General features: G+C 33.5%; 1 protein-coding gene across 2 annotated transcripts in view; it reads left to right on the top strand.

The window, feature by feature from the left end:
* Positions 1-19758, top strand: part of KCNH7 (potassium voltage-gated channel subfamily H member 7) — a 474114-nt gene that overhangs the window by 415791 nt on the left and 38565 nt on the right. For both annotated transcript variants that reach the window (XM_072811055.1, XM_072811056.1), the window contains exon 9: positions 4534-4733. In XM_072811055.1, coding sequence (XP_072667156.1) covers positions 4534-4733 — 200 coding nt within the window. The remainder of the gene's footprint in view (positions 1-4533; positions 4734-19758) is intronic.

Below are 19758 nucleotides of genomic sequence, written 5' to 3' on the forward strand. Positions count from 1 at the left end.
ACAAATCAAATCCTCAAGACAGGTCATATGCTGAACCAAAAAGAAATTTTAGCAAATTTAAAAGTACTGAATCATACAGAGTATGTCTCTAACCACAAGAGAAACTGGAAATTATCCTGAGAGGGAGCGAAAAGGATAAAGAGAGAGAAAAAAAGAAAAGGAAAGGAAAGGAAAAAAGGAAAAGAAAGGAAAGAAAATAAAGAAGAGAAGAAGAGAAAATGAAACAAAAGAGTGATATGTATTTGGAACGAAAGTAGGTGGCACACTTCCAAATAACCTATGGTTCAAAGAAGAAAATCACATGGAAAATTAGAAAATAGTTTAACTGAACGAAAATGAAAGAAAAATGTGCCAAAATGTGCAAGAGACAGCTAAAGAGAGAAATGTAGTTTTAAGTATTTTTTTTTAAAGATTTTATTTATTTATTCATGAGAGACACGAGAGAGGCAGAGACAGAAGCAGGCTCCCTGCAGGGAGCCCGATGTGGGACTCTATCCCAGGACCCCGGGATCATGCCCTGAGCCGAAGGCAGATGCTCAACCAATGAGCCACCCAGGCGTCCCATTTTAGGGATAAGTATTTTTATTTAGCATTTTTTCAAAGATTTTATTTATTTATTAATGAGAGACAGAGAACGAGAAAGACAGAGACAGAGACAGAGACAGAGAGAGAGAGAGAGGCAGAGACACAGACAGAGGGAGAAGCAGGCTCCATGCAGGGAGCCTGATGTGGGACTGGATCAGGGGTCTCCAGGATCACGCCCTGGGCCAAAGGTGGCGCTAAACCGCTGAGCCACTAGGGCTGCCCAGTATTTTTATTTAAAAAAGAAAAGTCTAAAATCAAAGATTTAAATTTCTATTTTAAGACAACTAAGCTAAACATATAAGTAGAAGAAATAGCAGAGATAAGAGCAAAAGTTAATAAAATAGAAATCAAAAAACATTAGAGAAAATTAATGGGAGTATATTCTGGCTTTTTAAAAGACCAATAAAAAAAAGACCAATAAAATTGATAAACTTCCAATTAGACTGATGAGACAGAAGACATGTTACCAATATCTGATTGAAAGGAGAGCTATTACTACCCGTTACAAAGATATTAATAATAAAATAACATTATGAATTACTTTATCATAATAAGTATGGCAATTTAAATGTGATATGAAAGTTCTTTGAATGATATAAATTACCAAAACTGAAACAAAAAAATCCGGAGCCATAAAATAAAAATTAATAAGTTGGATTTCATCAAAATTAGTAACTTTAGTTTTACAAAAGACACTGTTAAGAAAAGAAATAGGCAAATGATAGACTAGAAGAAAATATTCTCAATACTTAGACCTTAAAAAAAATTGTATCCAGAATTTATCAAGAATTTCTTGCAATTCTACAATAAAAGACAACTCAATTTAAAAATGACCAAAAGATTTAAACAGACATTTCAAAAAGGAGCTATATGAGTGGCCAATAAGTGCAGGAAAAGATGTCATTAGTCATCAGGAGATGTAAGTTAAAACTCTAATGAGATATTACATGCCCGCTACAAGTGGCATGTAAAATTAAAGACTGGCAATAGCAGTTGGGAACAATTGATATTGTCATTTATTGCTGAAGGGAGTATAAATTGACACAAGTTTGAGGAACAGTCTAGCAGCTTCTTATAAAGTTATATGTACCACACACTTCCACTCCTAAGTGTTTAAAGGGAAATGGAAATATGTGCCCACATGAAGACTCGTCACAAATGCTCATGGCGGTTTTATTCATAATAGCCAAAAACTAGAAACAGTGAGATTTCTGTCAACAGAAGAGATAAACTAGTAGAGCCATGTGATACGAAGTAGAGTGATAAAAAAAGAACAAATTACTAATACATACAACAGAATTAATTTCAAAGACATGTACAACAAAATAAATCAGACGCAAATGAATGTATACATTATGATTCCATGTATATGAAAACCTAGGAAATGCAAACTACTGTAATGACATGCATTGGAGCTTGGTTGTTGTCTAGGTTCTGAAGTAAGTGTAGGCAGCCAATGAACACAAGGGAATCTTTTAGGGTGATGGAAATGTTCTGTACTTTGTGCTTATAGCAAGCATATACATTTGTCAGAATTAATTGATGCATACAATTAAAATGGATTTATTTTATTATATGTAAATTATACCCTTATAACATCTAACTTCTTAAGTTAAAACTTTGTAAAACTCTGTGTAATAACTAGAAAACAAGTGTATTTGTTCTATCAGCACATTCCAGCTAATGTCTAATGACCAACTAAAGTCATTAGTTTGGTTAGCATATCAGATTTGGGGTGGGGTGTGCTGAAGGAAGTTTTAAGATATACCTGCTTTATTTCTATAATATCTAAATCTAAAACAAACCATTGATGAAATTAGAACTCCCTGTTTGAGGAAAGCTAAGTAAAATATTGAGTTAAGGAGAGAAATGTCCTTATGTACAGTCTGCCATCTTGCTTTTGACTCATATTTTATGCCATTTGATAGGCATTTGGTAAATGATGTATAAAGAATATGATTATGTTCTGCTTCTCTCTTGCGTACAGTCTTTAGCTCCTGTTGCTCCTAAAAAATTAGAAAAAAAATAATTCATGCTTTCATTATAGTTTATAAAACCATCACATAGAATTTACTAAGAGAAATACATATTATTCATGTCTTCAACAATATGCTTATAATCTAGATTTTGCCATCTTCTCAACAAGTGGAAATATATTTTTATGACCCAAACTAATGTTTTGGTTCATTTTTATGGCAGTGTGGAGATAAAACCACACCATGAAATGAAAATGAAACCATAGTATTCATTACAAACAAAATAAGGTTTTCCCTGACTCTCCTCCAAGTAATTATGTGGTTTAGGTAAAATAACTAGCATTGATTATATGCCCTCTGATTAAATCAAGTGAACTTACTCTGTACTAACTAAACTATTTCCTGAAAAAAAAAAAAAGATAGATACTTTGGAGACCTAGCAACCTGTATAAATATTTCCAACATTATAGAATAGTGAAGAGTAAAATACATTTTTCACATGAATCTCTTGGAGTCACAGGAATTGGTTTTAGGCAACTATTGCTAACCGTCTTCTTAATCATCTGCTCATTTACTCAAATTAGGCTCAAGTGTTTTTCCTGTGGAAGAACCAACCTAGATAGCTTGTCTACCTTACTGAGAATTTTTCTTTCACACATCCCAATTCAGGCTCACTACAGATCTCTCCAACTTCCACCTCTTTAAATACATAAAAACAAAAGGCCACTCCTTTCTTTGTGACATTCTCTTACTTGGGATATCTATGGTAAACAAGGAACCATGCTAGCCCAGAGACAAAGATAAGGTGGAAAAGAAAGCAAATGACCAAGAAGATAAGTTGTTTTAAAATACTTAGCCTGAATCTGGCTAAAATCTACTTCAAAAATGATTAAGTGGTTTATAGAAGTAATGGTTTGTAAAGTGTGTTGGGGTGGGGGTGGGAGGAATGTGTTAGTTGAACACAGTTGAATCAAACACTGTAAGCTGTTCATTTTTTACCACCTGCGTGGCATAGTGCTGTTCCAGTGTCTTAAACATACGCTACCTTCTCTCTAAGATGCTGGCACACGCTCAAAGATCAAAATACAGATCGTGCATCATGATTTGACTTTATGTTCAGAATATAGCACTTTTTTTTAGAATTACTAGAAACCAAATACAAACATAAAAGGAAAGAGAAGATACTCAAAAAACTTATGTTAAATCATACAGATTTAGCCCAGAAATCACTTACAAGGGTACTCAACCTAAATACTGAAATGTATAGCTAGGATTGTCTTGGCAGTTTCTTTCTTCTCACAGATGAAAGAAAAAGATGTATTCTGGTTTTTTTCTACAAAAATAAAATTATATCTTTATATTCTAAGCCAGGGATATCTGTTTCTTGTGTAGAAATACTGTAAAAATGAATTTTAATAGATTAAAAAAAATTGTATACAACTAAATACTCTAAGGAAATTATGAGTTCCTTAAAACAATTCATCATTCCTTAGCAAAACCAAAGTATTCAAAATAATCTTAAGATTTATAATAGATTTTTAATATTAAAAGGTTAGGTTTGAGACCAAGAGGCATAGATGTCCCAATTTAAAAATTAACTTTTTAACTCCCATTCCAGAAAACATATCTGTGATAACCATGTGACATATATCCTTATTACATTACAAAGCAAAGGGTTTATTCTAAAGGCATTTTTATCTCTGGTCAATACTCCAGATTATAGGCTGATACTGTAAACAATCTGAGTTTATATTTTAATTTAGAATCCATGGTGAATTTGGACACTTTTCCCCTCCAGATTTGTCATCAAAATTATAAAATTTACAACAGGATTGGCTTAACTTATTTTTCTCTCCATGGGCCTTACAACTGGATTGAGATAATAAAAAGTCTACATAGTTGAGATTCTGACAAGATATAATAATGCCCAAGTGCAGTCTTCCCCCATAACTTTGTTTTTTATCCAATCCAGCACTAATGTATGCAAGCATTTTTGGGAATGTATCTGCAATTATCCAAAGGCTATACTCGGGAACTGCCAGGTACCACATGCAGATGCTTCGAGTAAAAGAGTTCATTCGCTTTCACCAAATCCCCAACCCCCTGAGGCAACGGCTTGAAGAATATTTCCAGCACGCATGGACGTACACCAATGGCATTGACATGAACATGGTATGTATTTCTGTTTTCCAAAATGGAAGTACCTCAGGCATTATAGCTACAGTCCAAATGGGAAAGCTAGCCTCACCAGCTTTGAACCCCTTGCTTTTGTTTTCCTCTCGGATGTTTATTTTCTCCCCTGGAGATAGTCTCTCATTCTCAATTCATGGCATTGCATGGTGCTATATCTAGTTATATTGTGTGGCAAAGGCATTATAACATGATGCAAACTGATATAACTGTGTGTGGTAGAGTTCCCACTTCCAGTTAGAGAGAACATTGCTAACATAGGATTTGGGCTTTCACCACATGTCCTAGCTGCCAGCACCCCAAAAGACAGTTGGACCCATGTGTGTTAAGATTTGACAAGTAAACAGCAACAACAACCATGATACCCCCAAACAGAAATCCAAAGTTAACATTCCTTTAAAAACAAGAAAACAAAAACAGGACACTTTGAGGATTTGTGGGTGAGGTTAGGGAACTTAAGCATGCCATAAACATTTAATGATAGGAAGTTTCATGCGTCTTCTAAGGAAAAATTTTTCTATATTTACAATAATTAACTATGTCCCCTTTCACTGTACCTGATTTAATGCATCTTTCCTTTCAAGGGGGAAATATGGATTTCTTCATAACTTTTAAGCAAATTCAACATCAACGATAACTTTTCATAATTCTTCCCACCTCTATCAATGCTTAAAAATCAATACAGTTAATAACATGCCCATGGTCTAAAGAGCTCTTTTTATTGTTAGGTGAATACACACATTATTTTGATCTGTTTAGCTATAGAGACTGATTCCTAAAGATAATTATGTGACACATCCAAATTCTATGGCATATCACAGACCTATTAAGAAAGATTAAAAATATGATGACTTCCCATCTAGCAACTACTCCACTGGACAAAGACGCAGTTTATAAGTTTATTCTTCAGAAAATAAAACTACTCACATTTAATGACAGGAACAGCCTAATATACTTTTTGCACAAGTGAGCCTATCCAATTTAGATCGACATTTTTTATTTGAACAGTAATATCCTAATAAAAAAGCAAAGGTTCAAAATTAGAAGTCAAAGGACAGAAGACATTACAAACATTGCCACTTTGAAAGCCATATAGGATAAGTTTATCAAAGCCGCATGTGATCTATTGACTGAGAAGTAAGGACATGCCATTATAAATATTTTAATTTGAAAAGCTAATCAATTAGCACATTTTATATAAAAGCCTAACTGAATTCCATGAGTTATTTCTAATTATTCCAAAGTTACTTGAGAAAATTAATTTGATAAATTGATATCACTAAGACAACACCTTAATCTCATAAGAAAGCACGTACAAATTGATCACTTTATGTATTTCCATCTGTATTATTGTTGAACAAAGATATCAGCATTCAGAAACTATCGGGGATTCTCTAATGCTGGGTTGGCTGAAGCAGTGTCAAGAATTTTTAATCAAAACACGTGTCACTCAATTTTGTTGTTCCATACCGCCAGATTATTTCCATAACAGTAATAAACATTTATTGTACATCCCCTCTCCATATAACTAGTTTTGTGACATTTTTGTGATAAAGCCTATTTTTTGACAACTATTTACCTTTCATTGTTTGACTCTATTACCTATGAATATGGTTTATATACCACTTGCCTATTTACAATGTACTTATGAAAGATTTATCTCTTTCCTGTCTGCTTCACACCTTAATACATGGAATCACAACACCCACCGGTAAGAACAGGAGGTATTTATATCCAATTTAATTCTCGTGTAAATTGTGGAGAATACCCTTGTTATCTGTCAGGTTTAGAGCTTGTTAAATGATTTCCAATGTTAGTTCTGATCTTTATTGCATGATATAGCAGAGGAAATACAAAGCAAGGAACTGGGGAAGATAACCTGAAGAGGCCAAGTTCAGATTAGAAGTCCTTAACTTTAACAACAACTTGACCTCTAGTAATATTTATATACAGTTTCCCCCTCCCCACAAAAAGGCACTTATCTGCTCCTTCCTCCACTCTGGTAAAGGTTATGGGTATACGGTTTGCATTAGATAATTGTCATAAAGAAAATGTCATTCTCTTTCATCATCCTCTATTTTCATGATGTAGGTGCTTTTCTTTCCTCTCATCTGCATGCCTGTATTACATGATCCTGGAGTGTGTGAGCTCTAAACCATGTGCCACTGAGTCTTGCATGTGGTTTTGAGAGCTTGACTTTGCACGAACTTCTTGTTTGTACACAGTGTCTACATTTCTCATCTTGTGACTACAAAGTGAGTAAATAATCAAAGTGCAAGATTACTGAAAACTCAGCAAATGGAAGATGCTTGTTTATTAAGCACGATGTACAAAACAAAGTTAGAGAAAAGCAACTGTACTCTTAGACTATTCAGAGATTTTTTTTTAAAAAAGAAGAAATCAAAGTGGATTTTTTACCTCCAAAACCACATTGTTATGATCCCTGTGTCTTATTACTTTATTATCAACTAAATAGTAATTAGTAATAATTTAAATTTATGTATTGTGATACATAAAAGTACACTAAACTGTTGTATTTTGCATCAGCATTTCACATTATTTCATTTAAGTATAAACTTAAGTATAATTTCTCATGAAACTTCAGGTAATTTTTTTACTGTTCAGCCATGTCAAAATGGGGTACAGATTTTCCAATCACACTGTATTAATTGACTCAAAATTATTTTTCATAATCCAAAACTTTTAATTGCTTGATAGATCCCCCAAACATAGGAAATAATCGACCTAAAATATACAGCCATATTTCTTATTCCTGGATATTTTGCTTTCTGTGAAATAGCTATTGCCAGAATGTTCCAGAACCAAAAGAATTTTGGAGACATTTATGGGCTCCCTTTCAATCAAATAAAATGGTAGAGAGTACAAAAGGAAAAGGGTTAGGATAATTAAGTTAGAGGAAAGAAAGTGTTCTTTTGTACCAGATGTTAGGCTTAGGAATAGTGAAAATTATCTCAAAAATATCTACAGGTAAATTCTGGAAACCCGTTCCCATCTTCTCCCCCAAATTTGACTAGTTAGGAAAAGAAGATACTTTCTCAGATTAAGACTGAAAGTATCTCAAGAAATTTGCCCCAATCAAAGCTGTCCTCTGACCCAGTCTGAAACTCTCTGACATTATTCAACATTGATTTTAGCTACAACATTGGCAAGAACTGAAAATCATCTTCCATGTCAGTGCAGAGGCGAGTTTCTTCATACTACATATAAGAGCCTGGCTTGAATGAAGAAGACCACCAATAGCCATGCTCTATACATCATTCTGGATTGAGAGAAATAAATCATTTATACAAAAACTGATTCAGAATCTAAAATCATATTGACATGGGAAAAAAACTTTATGAACATTTAATGAAGAGTTTTATTTCTTAGCCTAAAAATGCCCCCCTTGTAATGCCTAATAATATAAAACAAATCAGAAATAGGAATTCAGAAGACCAAAACATTAGCTCTACAATTTGCCACGAATCTTGGACAAGTCACTTAACCTCTCTGCAATGTCATTCACTTGTCATTGTCAAATGTTTTAAAGTACCAGAACTCAAACATGCCAAATGTATAGAACAGTAATTATGGAAGTTTTTCCACTTGAAGGATGGAGATTCTAAGCTATCTGCTGCCTACTCTTTTGCTTTCTATAGTGGGCTTCTAGTTTTCTTTGATGATGAATTGTTGATGGCAGAGAACAGAAGGGGATCATTTCAGGTAAAAACTGGTTCAGAAATAAAGACTCATGGAGGGGGGGAAGCTCAAGGAAGAATTAGGCAAGTGGTGCAGAAACAACTTTTTAAAATTTATTTTAGGAAGGAAAGGAGCAACTGACCTCTTTTTGGAGAGGGGTATTAATGGAGAAAATTTTGAGAAACAGCCATAGAAAGGAGTTGGACTAAAAACATAGGAAGAGGAATAATGTTTCATCAGGGTAGATAGACACATTTTCCCTAAAGACAGGCAGGAATGCAAAAAGAAAGGGTAGAGGCACTGGCTTTGAGGAATAAAGAAGAAAACTCAATGGCACTAGCACTATATGGTCCAGTCTCTTTGGTTAAGCAGATAGTACATCAGGTCCTCAGAAGGGAGGAGGTATAAGATAGGAGAAGATTAAAGAGGGGGAGAATTTTTCAAGATTTCAATTAAGAGTCAATATCATAGGCTAAAAATGTTTAGAATCACAGTGGAACTCTCTGACAAAGAATTCACTTATAATGGCCCCAACAAACAATGCCAATCAAAATGGAAACAAAACTAATAAATAATGGCATATTGTCTAAAGAAATTCTTACTCCCTGGAGTTGATGTGTTGTCTAAGAGCCATGTTAGTGAAAATCTGATTTCCTTTCCTTCCAAGGCTCTTTTCCAAAGCTCCTTTGCTACCCATCAGAGTACCCTTTGCTAACTAACTACTGACCTTAGCTACTAGCTACTACCCACCTACTACTACTTACTACTAACTACTATCTATTTAACTAGCATTGATTGTATCTGCATCCACAGTCTAACTCTATGCCAACAAAAACTTTGTTGTACCCGTTCTGTATACTTACTGAAATGACTTCATCTATGCCAGACCTTTACATTCAAATCTCCTCCACTCATGGACCATTTTGATACACCATAGTGAAAGGCAGCGATGGGTCTTTCGGTCAGCAACTCATGTAAAAACAATCCTTGTGACATTAAACTTCATTAAAAATGTATAGCTTATCTTCACCATATTGTTTTTATTCCCCCTTAACTGTTCCTAATGATCCTTTACACAGTCAAATTGATAAATATGGTTAATGAAAAACCTTTGATTCATTAGTCATAAAGCTTAATAAAATGATTAAAAAACATGGTGCCCTCATATTTGTTCCTCTAGTAAGCAAGGATTCTATTTCTAAGAATTCTTCGGAAAATAAGATCACTTACATTGAAAGATATCAATAGCACAACACAATTTTTACATAGGCAAACCTGTGTAATTTGCATAGATATTTTTTGTTTGGCTAATAGTATTTTAACAAAAAAGCATAGGTCTAAAATCAGCAGTGTGCAAAAAGCATTGAAAATATCGCCAAATTTTGAAAAACATGCAGCTTCTCTACACAGCCTTGCAAATAAAACCACACATTTAAAAATAGGGCAAAACCTGAATTTAAATGATAGTGATCCTTAGGACTGGTGACATCTTTTAGTTTTTTATAAAGAAATACCTAGTTATCTTAAGAGTTGAATTAAAATACTTGTCTACAATGTACTTTAAAAGATATTTTCAGAGGCATGCTGATTAGTTAACAGGAACTGCCTGGCTCTACAAAAATTATGTATGTAGGTGGTAAAATTTTGAACTGTCAAGAAATTTCCTACTAGCACACATACTTGCCTACTATAGCCAGTACCTGAACAACAGGTGCTTACGAAAGAACAAGGCCCACGTCCTTCCTATTTTCACCAAGCTATCCACTCTAAAGTCTCAAAAATACCAGAGAGAACAATAAATACCATCTGGAACCCCCTGACATGAACAATATCAGGCTTAAGACAGACATCTGGTATTTTCGGGTCACAAATGGTATGTGCTCAATCATGTTTCACAAATGATTATGGTCACTTCATCCTGGGCTCCAACCATTATCAAGAAGGACTTATTTACAGCTGGCATCATGCCGCTTCTGTGCAAAGGGAGTTCTTAACAGTAAAATCTTGTCTTTAGTGGTTTCTGAGCCGAGAGAAATGACAGCATGGCCTCAGGCTTTACACATGAAAAACAGTCATTGCAGAAACACCACACTGAGCAATGAACATACTACAGTTTCTCCATTCATTAATAATGTTCCTCTTCCAGTAGGAGGATAGCAGAAATGATGCCTCAAATTATTATTTTTTTTAACTCCTTAAAATAATGGTACTTTCAAACAGGACTCTAGAGGGCAATTTCTCATGCTGGAGAATGTGACATGTTTTCAAATATTTTCTTTGGAGTCTTAGAAACACAGGAGAAATTTAAACTCAATTTAAGATCACTTAATATTCAACACGGGTTTAATCAATAATTAAAATATGGAAAAACATCAAGACACCAAAATTCTGTTTTAAACTGTTCTTTGTAAACATGACTTTAAGGTCCTTTTAATTCAACTATTAGAGCAACTCAGCATTATCAAACTTAATGAAATCAAACCATTTGCAATTTCTCTCAAAATAAAAATCCAGTATTACTTAGTGGAAGAATTATTTGAGACATTACAGGGGTCTGGGAATTCATATTGAAATGGATATGTAAATATTCCACCCAATATGTCAGAGTTTTTTAAATCACTTTTTAAGGGTGAAAATAAACAAAAGTAAGCTCATCTAGTCCAATTGCTCTTAATAGCCTAAAGGCCACAGTATTCAGGGAATTTACATATATTTTGTTTTTCTTGGTTTAGACATATTGCTATCCATGAGGATGAGCATGAATGGAAAATAAATAATCATTGCCTCTTTCATAGCAGATATTCCTAAAAAAAAAAAAAAAAAAAAAAAAAGAAGTCTCTTTTTTGTTTGCGTCTTGGGCTCCTATTAATCAAGTGGGTCACCCCCCTAGTAGAATTCTATACTCAACTTAGGAATGATAAGGATCTTTCTTATTCAGGAGTCTGGCACCTCAGATGGTACATTTTAATACTCTGGAGCTATGTTAATTCATCTTTTCCCACTCCACTGATAATCTTCTCAGATCAAAATGCTAACTAAAAGAGATCAGTAGCTAGAAACACCTACCAGAGTAGGAAGATAAATCAAAGACTCACTCCACATAGGTGTAATTATTGTCAGAATCATATTGTTCCATTTCTATCCCTCACCTGTTCTAATTGTGAATCACTATGTATGAATATGAGGAAATATGAGGAGCATTAGTTGTGTTTTCTAAGACAGGGGCTTTAGCCCAGAATCTAACTCTAATTTTCTCTGCTTTACCTATGATCGGTGCTTAGTGTTGAACAGCAGACACCAAGCAGTGAGGTCAGAGCATTATAACAAAGCAGGTATGGTTAATCGGGTTGTTTCCCCTATGAATTACCTATATATCTCTATATAGCATTTTTGTATAGTTTTTCATCTTTTTCTTATCATTTTATAAGAAAAAATTGTGAATTACAGATCCTAATGCTTCGTCATCTATATTGCAGTTTGTTTCCAATCTCTTTTCAATGTGTTGGTTTTGATTTAAAAAAAATCTTTTGGATTTAAAAGTGTTTTTTTTTTTTTTAAGATATAGTCCAATTAGTCAACTTTTCTTATATAGTTCAGAGGTCTTGTCCTGATTTTCAAAGGTCCTACTAAACCTATGGATTATACAAGTAGTTTCCCAGATTTTCTTACAAATTCTGTTACATGATTAGAATGAAAATTCTGTATTCTGTTTGAAATGTAGTCTTGTGAATTATTTTCTTTATGTGAATAGAAAATAATACTTCTAGAATATAAATAAGTCATTCTTTTTCTATTGATTTAAAATACCACCTTGTTTATACATTAAATTGTCAAATACAGTTGGTGTACCTATCTTTGCTGTCAAAGTATCTCTATTAGTTCATTCTTACGACAATATAATAATGATTTGTACTTAGTGGCTTTCTATCATGCTTTAATATCTGACAAAGTAGGTCAACCCTAACTAATCTTGTTTTTCTGATTTCCCTAGCTACTTGAGAGTACTTATTCTTCCAGATAAGATATATGACTATTTTTATTCAATTACAACAAACTCCATGTTGGCTTTTGAGATAATCCGATGATCAGATTGTCAACTCTGGCTAACAAGAGTCAGAAATTATAACCAATATCAAACTTTACCAACAATTTCAAGAATGTATGTAATCATAAGGCATAAGCAAAACGTGGAGGTTCTTCCTTGCCATATTAGTATGTGTTCTGGCTCAGATGTAACATAGCGGGTCCTTAAATAGTGTATGTAATGGCTTAACACTTAAGCACAATGAAACTCTTTTGGTCACTAAACTTCTACATTTTATAGTCTGAAAGTTGCAGAGCCTACATAACATTTTCCAGGAAGCCATGTCCTATAAATATTTTAATGAAAGATTTGTTTACCATAGTAATTTAGATAACATACATCCTGCTAGAAATACTCTACAGATAGGAAGTACCCCATCTCTTAGTGTGTTTGCCAGGAGCAAATCACTAATGTTTTGTCATTAGCTGGTCACTTTTCTTTCCAGATGTTCCTCAGGAAATATAGAGAATAGATTGTAAGCCTGCTGCTAACCCTTTCCTATGAATTTTACGTTAATTTTTGCATAACTTTGGAATTCATATATTAAGTTCTTATCCTTGCTGCACAATAAAATCATCTAAAAATGCATTAACCAAACTTCAGTGCTTTCAGATCCACTTTACAACAATTAAATCAGAATTGCTTATAGTGAAATCCAAGCATCAGTATTTTTGTATGTTTGTTCTAATAAGTAGCCAGGATTGAGAACTCTGGTTTAGATCTTTAAAAATAAAATCTCCTTCGATGAAATGTTATAATTTTCCTCTGAGAAATTCTTATCTTCGTTGTTAAATTTACTTTTAAATTTTATACAGTATAGTCAAACAAATGAAATATATGGCATATTTCCATTTTTACCTACTTATAGGTAATAGGGAGTAAAACTGTCTTTGTTACAGCCACCTTAACAAATTCCATGCCTTGTTTTGATAGGACTTTTTCTTAGTTTAATATAATTTTGTTTAGTTTGGGGTATTGGAGGGATTTCCTTGAGGATTTCCTCTTGGATGTTCTAGATACACAGTCATATCAGCATCAAAAATAAATAGATTCATTCTCTTTTTAAATACTGTGTATTATGATTTTTAGTTCATTAGATCCTCCAAAAAAATTTTGAATAGTAGCAGCTAATTTCAATACAAATAACTTCACCATTAAGACTCATACTTTTAAAATATCTTTGCATTCCTGAAATCAATCCTAATTGGTCATACAGTTTTTGGTTCTTTGTTGATTTTGTTGATTAGTAAATTTTTTCAAGTTTTGCATCTATTTTATAATGATATCAGTGCATACTCATATGCTCTTTAACTGTTAAAGAAATCATCTGTAAAACCATGTGGTCCTGGAGGTTTTCATAGTAGGTCACCATTCCGACTCTACCATGGTAATTATCTATTCTGTTTCTTCCTTGGTCAATTTGGTAATGTATGTTTTGTGAAGAATTCATCCATTTCATGTAGGCTGTCAAAGTTGTTGTAAAATTGCATGTAGAATTCTCTTCTAATTCACTTAATCTTTTCTGTATCAAAAGGTACACCTGCTTTCTCATTCCTAAACTTGTATATTTTTGTTCTCCTTCCCTTTAACAGGCTTTTGAAAAATTTATAAATTCCACTGGATTTTGTTCAAGGAACTAGCCTTTGCATGAATTTATACTTGCTACTGTTCCAGGAAGTAGCAGAGTTTGCCTTCATTAATTCCCCCTTTTTTTATTTCCAGAGTTTGCCTTCATTAATTCCCCCTTTTATTTTATTCCTTTGGATTGTCCTATTATTTTTAACATTGTATTAAGGTCATTTATTATTTGAATCTTTCTTCTATAATAATGAAGGCATTGAGAATTTTCCTCTCAATGCAATCTTTTCTGTGGTTTCATGGGTTTTAATATGACATGTTCTCCTTTTATTGCTTTTTTACATTATTTCTTCTTTGATTCAAAGGTTATCATAGAGTGTGGTTCTTAATTTCCATATATTTCTGATTTTCTGGTCATTTTTAAATATTTTTAATTTTTTGGATTATAATCAGAGTTAATGGACTATGTAACATTTCTACTTTTATAAGTGTTAAAGCACCTACACTTAAAGTAGAAGCAATCTGTAGTTGCAATTTTTAAAATAACTCATCTTTTATAAAGATTTTCCAAAGCATTTAGCTTTATTGTCATGGAGATGAGGGAAACCTGCTTTCCTTTTTTTTACACATATTTTATTTTTTTATGTAAAATATGATTAAATTATATAATTCCACTGACAAGTTACAGCCAGCATAAATAGGTTTCAGAGCAAACACAGCGGGTTTAGAATTCAGTTAGTGGAAATAAAAATGTACAGGGACAATACTGGAACATTCACAGTGCTGGGGCAGCAAGAATCAATACATTTTACAGAAAAGGAATCTGATAGGAGGAAGAAAAATTCTATTTTGAGAGCTTCTCCTATTTTGTGAAAAAAATATATAATTGCTGATACAGTCATTGCTTTCTCTAGAAAACAATTGGAATTGTTGTCTGGCTCTAATCTTTCTGAGGAACAAATACCTTAACTGGTACAAATACCCTAACTGGTACAAATACCCTAACTGGTACAAATACCCTATCTGGTACTGGAAAATTACATTTATGCTACATTCCTATTCTGTGTTAGCTGTTGATAAAACCAATAAATTAAATGAATGGGGAACCTATTGGGAACAACTTTAAACATCCAATCTAACGGACAGCTAGCTGTGGCAAGTCACAATAGGTGATGGAATCCTAGACAAAATTTGAAGTCTTAGTTCTTCCACAATTAAAATCCCAAATGCAATTATGCATCAGCTTTACATTTAAAAAATGGGGTAATAAATAAATAAATAAATAAATAAATAGGTAATTAACCACTCTCTATTCCTTATATAAAGTTGATAAGTCAATCAAATTATGGTTCTAAAATATTATCACATGAGAAATGTTTCAGAAACATACAACTAGATTTAAGTTCAAGATGGCATATCAAGTACAAAGTGGTACTTAAATCATTCTTTTCATTACCTGGAAGATTGCACCCCCTCTCTCTTTCTTTGTAAGCAAGCTCAGGTCATTTACAATCAATCCATTTGAGAAGTATTTGCAAAGCATCCAATAGACCCCACTACAGTTATATTTTGTTAATACTTTCTCTCACTCTTTGTCTCAAATAGTTGGGTTGAGGGGAAGGTCCCAAAATTGTTTCTCCTTATCCAGATTCCTCCTATTACATTTAAAAACCCTGGTAGGTTCTACGGTTGGTTAATCTTTGGGACCTCATACCATAAATCCTAATGCACTTTTTAAACTCAGGCTCTTGCTGAATTAGCAGAACTCCAGAGTCTGGGTAACAAGGACATGTATGTAAAAGCAATAAATCCTCCCCGCCTTACTCATCATTACCCACACTCCAACTCATCCCTGGCCCTGACTTAATTGGGGTCAATTTAAAGTTTGAGTGTCTTTCTGAAAGCAAAGAATCATCTCACATATTACGCTGTTAACTGGTGGTGAGATTTGCCAGAGAGGCAAGGAGAAGCAGGCGGGAAAACTTTAATTTTTCAGGGAACCTTTACTTGTACCAAAACCAGGTCAGGATTTATGACATTGTTTCCCATGTCTGTGTGTGGCAAGTTTTTGTTCTGTTCATTATTTTGCTTCTAAATTATATCTGCATGTGACAAATGTTGAAAAGTTACACGTAGAAAATTAATTTTCTTAAGGGTTATGATGGCCCATGCTAAGGATTACTTAATACTTTGCTTTGCCAACGATCTGGCCAGGTATGATGCCCTTCCTGTACAATGAAATAATCCCTTATTCCCATTAGCCACATGAAGGTAAAATGAGAAAGCAGATAGCAAAGCAGTTTGAGTTTCAGACTAGGGAATGTGTACTTAAATGTTTAAAACTGCTAAGAGAACCTACTTATCATGATCAGTGGCTAAACATGAAGTATTAAACCAAGGGTACATGAAAAACGCGTGCTTCCTATTTCTTAATGATAAATCATAACCATAGCAATGATATGACCTGGGATGACCTCAAAATTAGGGAATACATTAGCTTTCAGAAACAACAAAAATCGAGGTTTGGTATCTTATAAGTGGTAATATAAGTGGTAAAGATTTACCAAATGCTGAATGCCTACATGGCAATGATTCTATTAGAATCAGAAAATGCTATAAAATATTAAGGCTATACTCTAGGGCAGAGACTTAAGATTTAACATATTATTTGCATCATCTATTTGATAATCACACTTGAGGTTTAGTGTTTCATAGGGAGTGTTAATTTGTGTTTTGAATAATCCTAATTTGTCAAGATCTAAGTGTATTTAATGAACCAGAGAATTTCCTCAGAAAATTTCCTAATATCAGTTATCATAGTTACCAAATTTGTTTATAAGATTAATTTGCTGTTTAGGGTAAACATTTAACATACTCAGACTGTCTTTCTCATGGTGTCCTTTTCAGCCTACCTTTGGGAATGTACCCCTCTGCAGCTATACTAGGTGAAACAAATCAGAAACTAGCCATTACAACATAAATCAATTTTCCAATATTATCTGGATAGGAGGTTATCTATAAGAAAATATATTTTGGTCCTTTCTAAAGCAAATAGAGGGTTTCCAAAACTATAGATAGTATCTGGAGAGAGTCATGGTAAAAATCCCATTGTTGATACTCTTCTAACAGAACCTAGAAAGTGTACCCACCATACAAGAGCATTTTGCAATCCAAGGTAAGAGACAGTAAGCACTGAATCATGTGTCTTAAATTTGAGGAAGGAATAATGAGTTTATTATCAATATATTATGAATTTTTAACTTTATTTGAAAATCCTTATCTATCAGCATCCAGGTATGAGGAAATAAAGTTCTCTCCTGCAACTGGTGGGGCCAGGAGCATGAAGACTCCTAGAATAAAAGGAAGCCTTAAACTGAGTGGGAAAGAGAATCACGGTTTTAAGACCATAAATCACCTGCCTGACCCATAGGACACATAGTTACTGTTAAAAGACAAAATTGTGTTGAAATTTGATTATAAAAGAACTATTTCCAGAGCAAAATCCAATAGAAAGTAGGCCCCACCATGAAGGGTGATATAATGGTTTCTTAAAAAATAATAATAATCTTAATTAATATTGATTAATTTTCTTCTTCTCAGACTCCACTGACTGAATCTCAAGACACATTTCTCTAATTGTAATCTGTCATAGACATGAACCAAAATTATTTTTCATTGAAACCTCAATACATAAAATAGGTACCATAATTGTTTTATTGGCATAAGTATATAAGTTTAATTTAAGGATCTACTTATTAAAAAGTAAATGAGACTAATGTCATTTTGATGAACATACTCATATCAAATCATAAATTGCAGGGCTACATTAACCTCAACTCCACTGTTTTCTAAATTTTGTATTCATTGCTCAGTATGGAGAAAATTTGAATTCACTCAATGCATAATTGCAAATATTAATAATATTGTAGTATTTATTCCACTACATGTGAGCCAGTAGACACACATTTGAGGGAAGGTTAGTATAAAGTTAAATACTTCTGAATTAATATCTGATCATGTCTGATAGGTGTTATCTATGGGATAATTATTTCAGTTTTCTCTCTCTCTCTTTCTATGATTTCTTCAAAGAGTTTTAGTTTGATTTAATAATACTATATTCTTGTGTAGTTGTTGGGCCATTCTTATTTGAATGTCCTTAAGCCAATGTCCTTTGGTTCTATGCTATGGGGTTGATTCCTTTTAGTAGTCACAGAAGGCATTTCAAGCTCACTTACAATAATGAATGTCTCATTTGTCTTATGTAAGTTGAGGATTGCAGAGAGTTTTATTCACATAAAGTTGAGTGAAAGAAAGTTAACCTTAGATTTATAAAATATTCAAATAACATTATACCATAATAAAGACATGGGATTTTTTATCAGCCTTGAAAACATTTTCTGGAACGTCAGGAAGTTTTTAAAATGCCCCATAACTGCAAATATTAGAAAAGTTAAATTGGAGCTTTTCACTCACCTTAAATTAACTGTATATTGAAGGTTCGTTTGAACAACCATTAGTATTATAAATGTCCAAACGTATACTATAAACGTCCATGCAAAGTGAAGTGTGGGAAATTCTGACTATATATATATATATTTACATATATAAATCTGGGCATTTAGAGAAAGGCTTAAGAGCCAGGTATATGTTCGGAACATGTTTTGGTTTTTTTCCCCATCGTAATGCTTCCATGCCTAGTCAAGTGCTCGGTATAGAGTAGATACTTATTACATATTTTCTAAAAGAAGAGAACGATTTTTTCAAGCTGCAGACCATGAGCCTGATTCTGGATCATGCTACTTGGTCTATGAAATCAAATCAACTCAATAAATAATGACTCGAGATACAGTGTCAAGTGCTGTGTACCCTCAGAGCTTCAGAACTTGACAGACAAGAAGGTTATGTATAGTGTAGTGGAAGTAATTATAACAATCACTAAACCAGCTTGCATCGTGATACCTGTGTGCTTGGCATACCTTCTCTGTACAACCAGATCTGCTAGACCTGATAAAAATGCTAATATTTGAGTGTTAAGTGAGGAAGTTTCATATTAAGTGGTTTAGCAGAGGAATCAAACCTGATAAAAAAAAAAAGTATAATGAATAGGAAGTAAGGAAGGCAACACAGCTGAGACCAATAGTAATGGGAGTTTAGGATGAATACTACTTAAATCTACCCCATTATCCTCAGTCTTTTCAATGTTCTCCTACTCTATTTCTCTATAAGCTCTCTCTTTTAACTCTGCTTTTAAAGTCCCATTTCTTAGGCATACCCCAGATTCCAAAGCTGCTAACTTATGTGAGACATTTAAACCTCTGGGCTAGTAAGAGATTCAATTACTAAATGTTAACTTCTATTGACTTTTACTTAAGTGATCTATGTAACTAACTTAAGAAAATTAAGAAAGATAGTGAAACGCTAACACCACCGGAGAATTCCTTAATCCAGATAAGTCCTTCATGCCAACATGTGCATGTCTTTTCCCTGAGCAAGCAAAAACTTCTCTGTGAAACTCTGTGCTACCTCCAACTTGAGGCCATTCTTTCCAATGGGAGTCACATCTGACAGTATAAATGCAAGGAAATGACACTTAACAAGGACGGGCACTGAGGGGGGAACTTGATGGGATGAGCACAGGGTGTTATT

The sequence above is a fragment of the Canis lupus genome, chromosome 34 (genome assembly GCF_048164855.1).
Source record: "Canis lupus baileyi chromosome 34, mCanLup2.hap1, whole genome shotgun sequence".
NCBI lineage: Eukaryota > Metazoa > Chordata > Mammalia > Carnivora > Canidae > Canis > Canis lupus.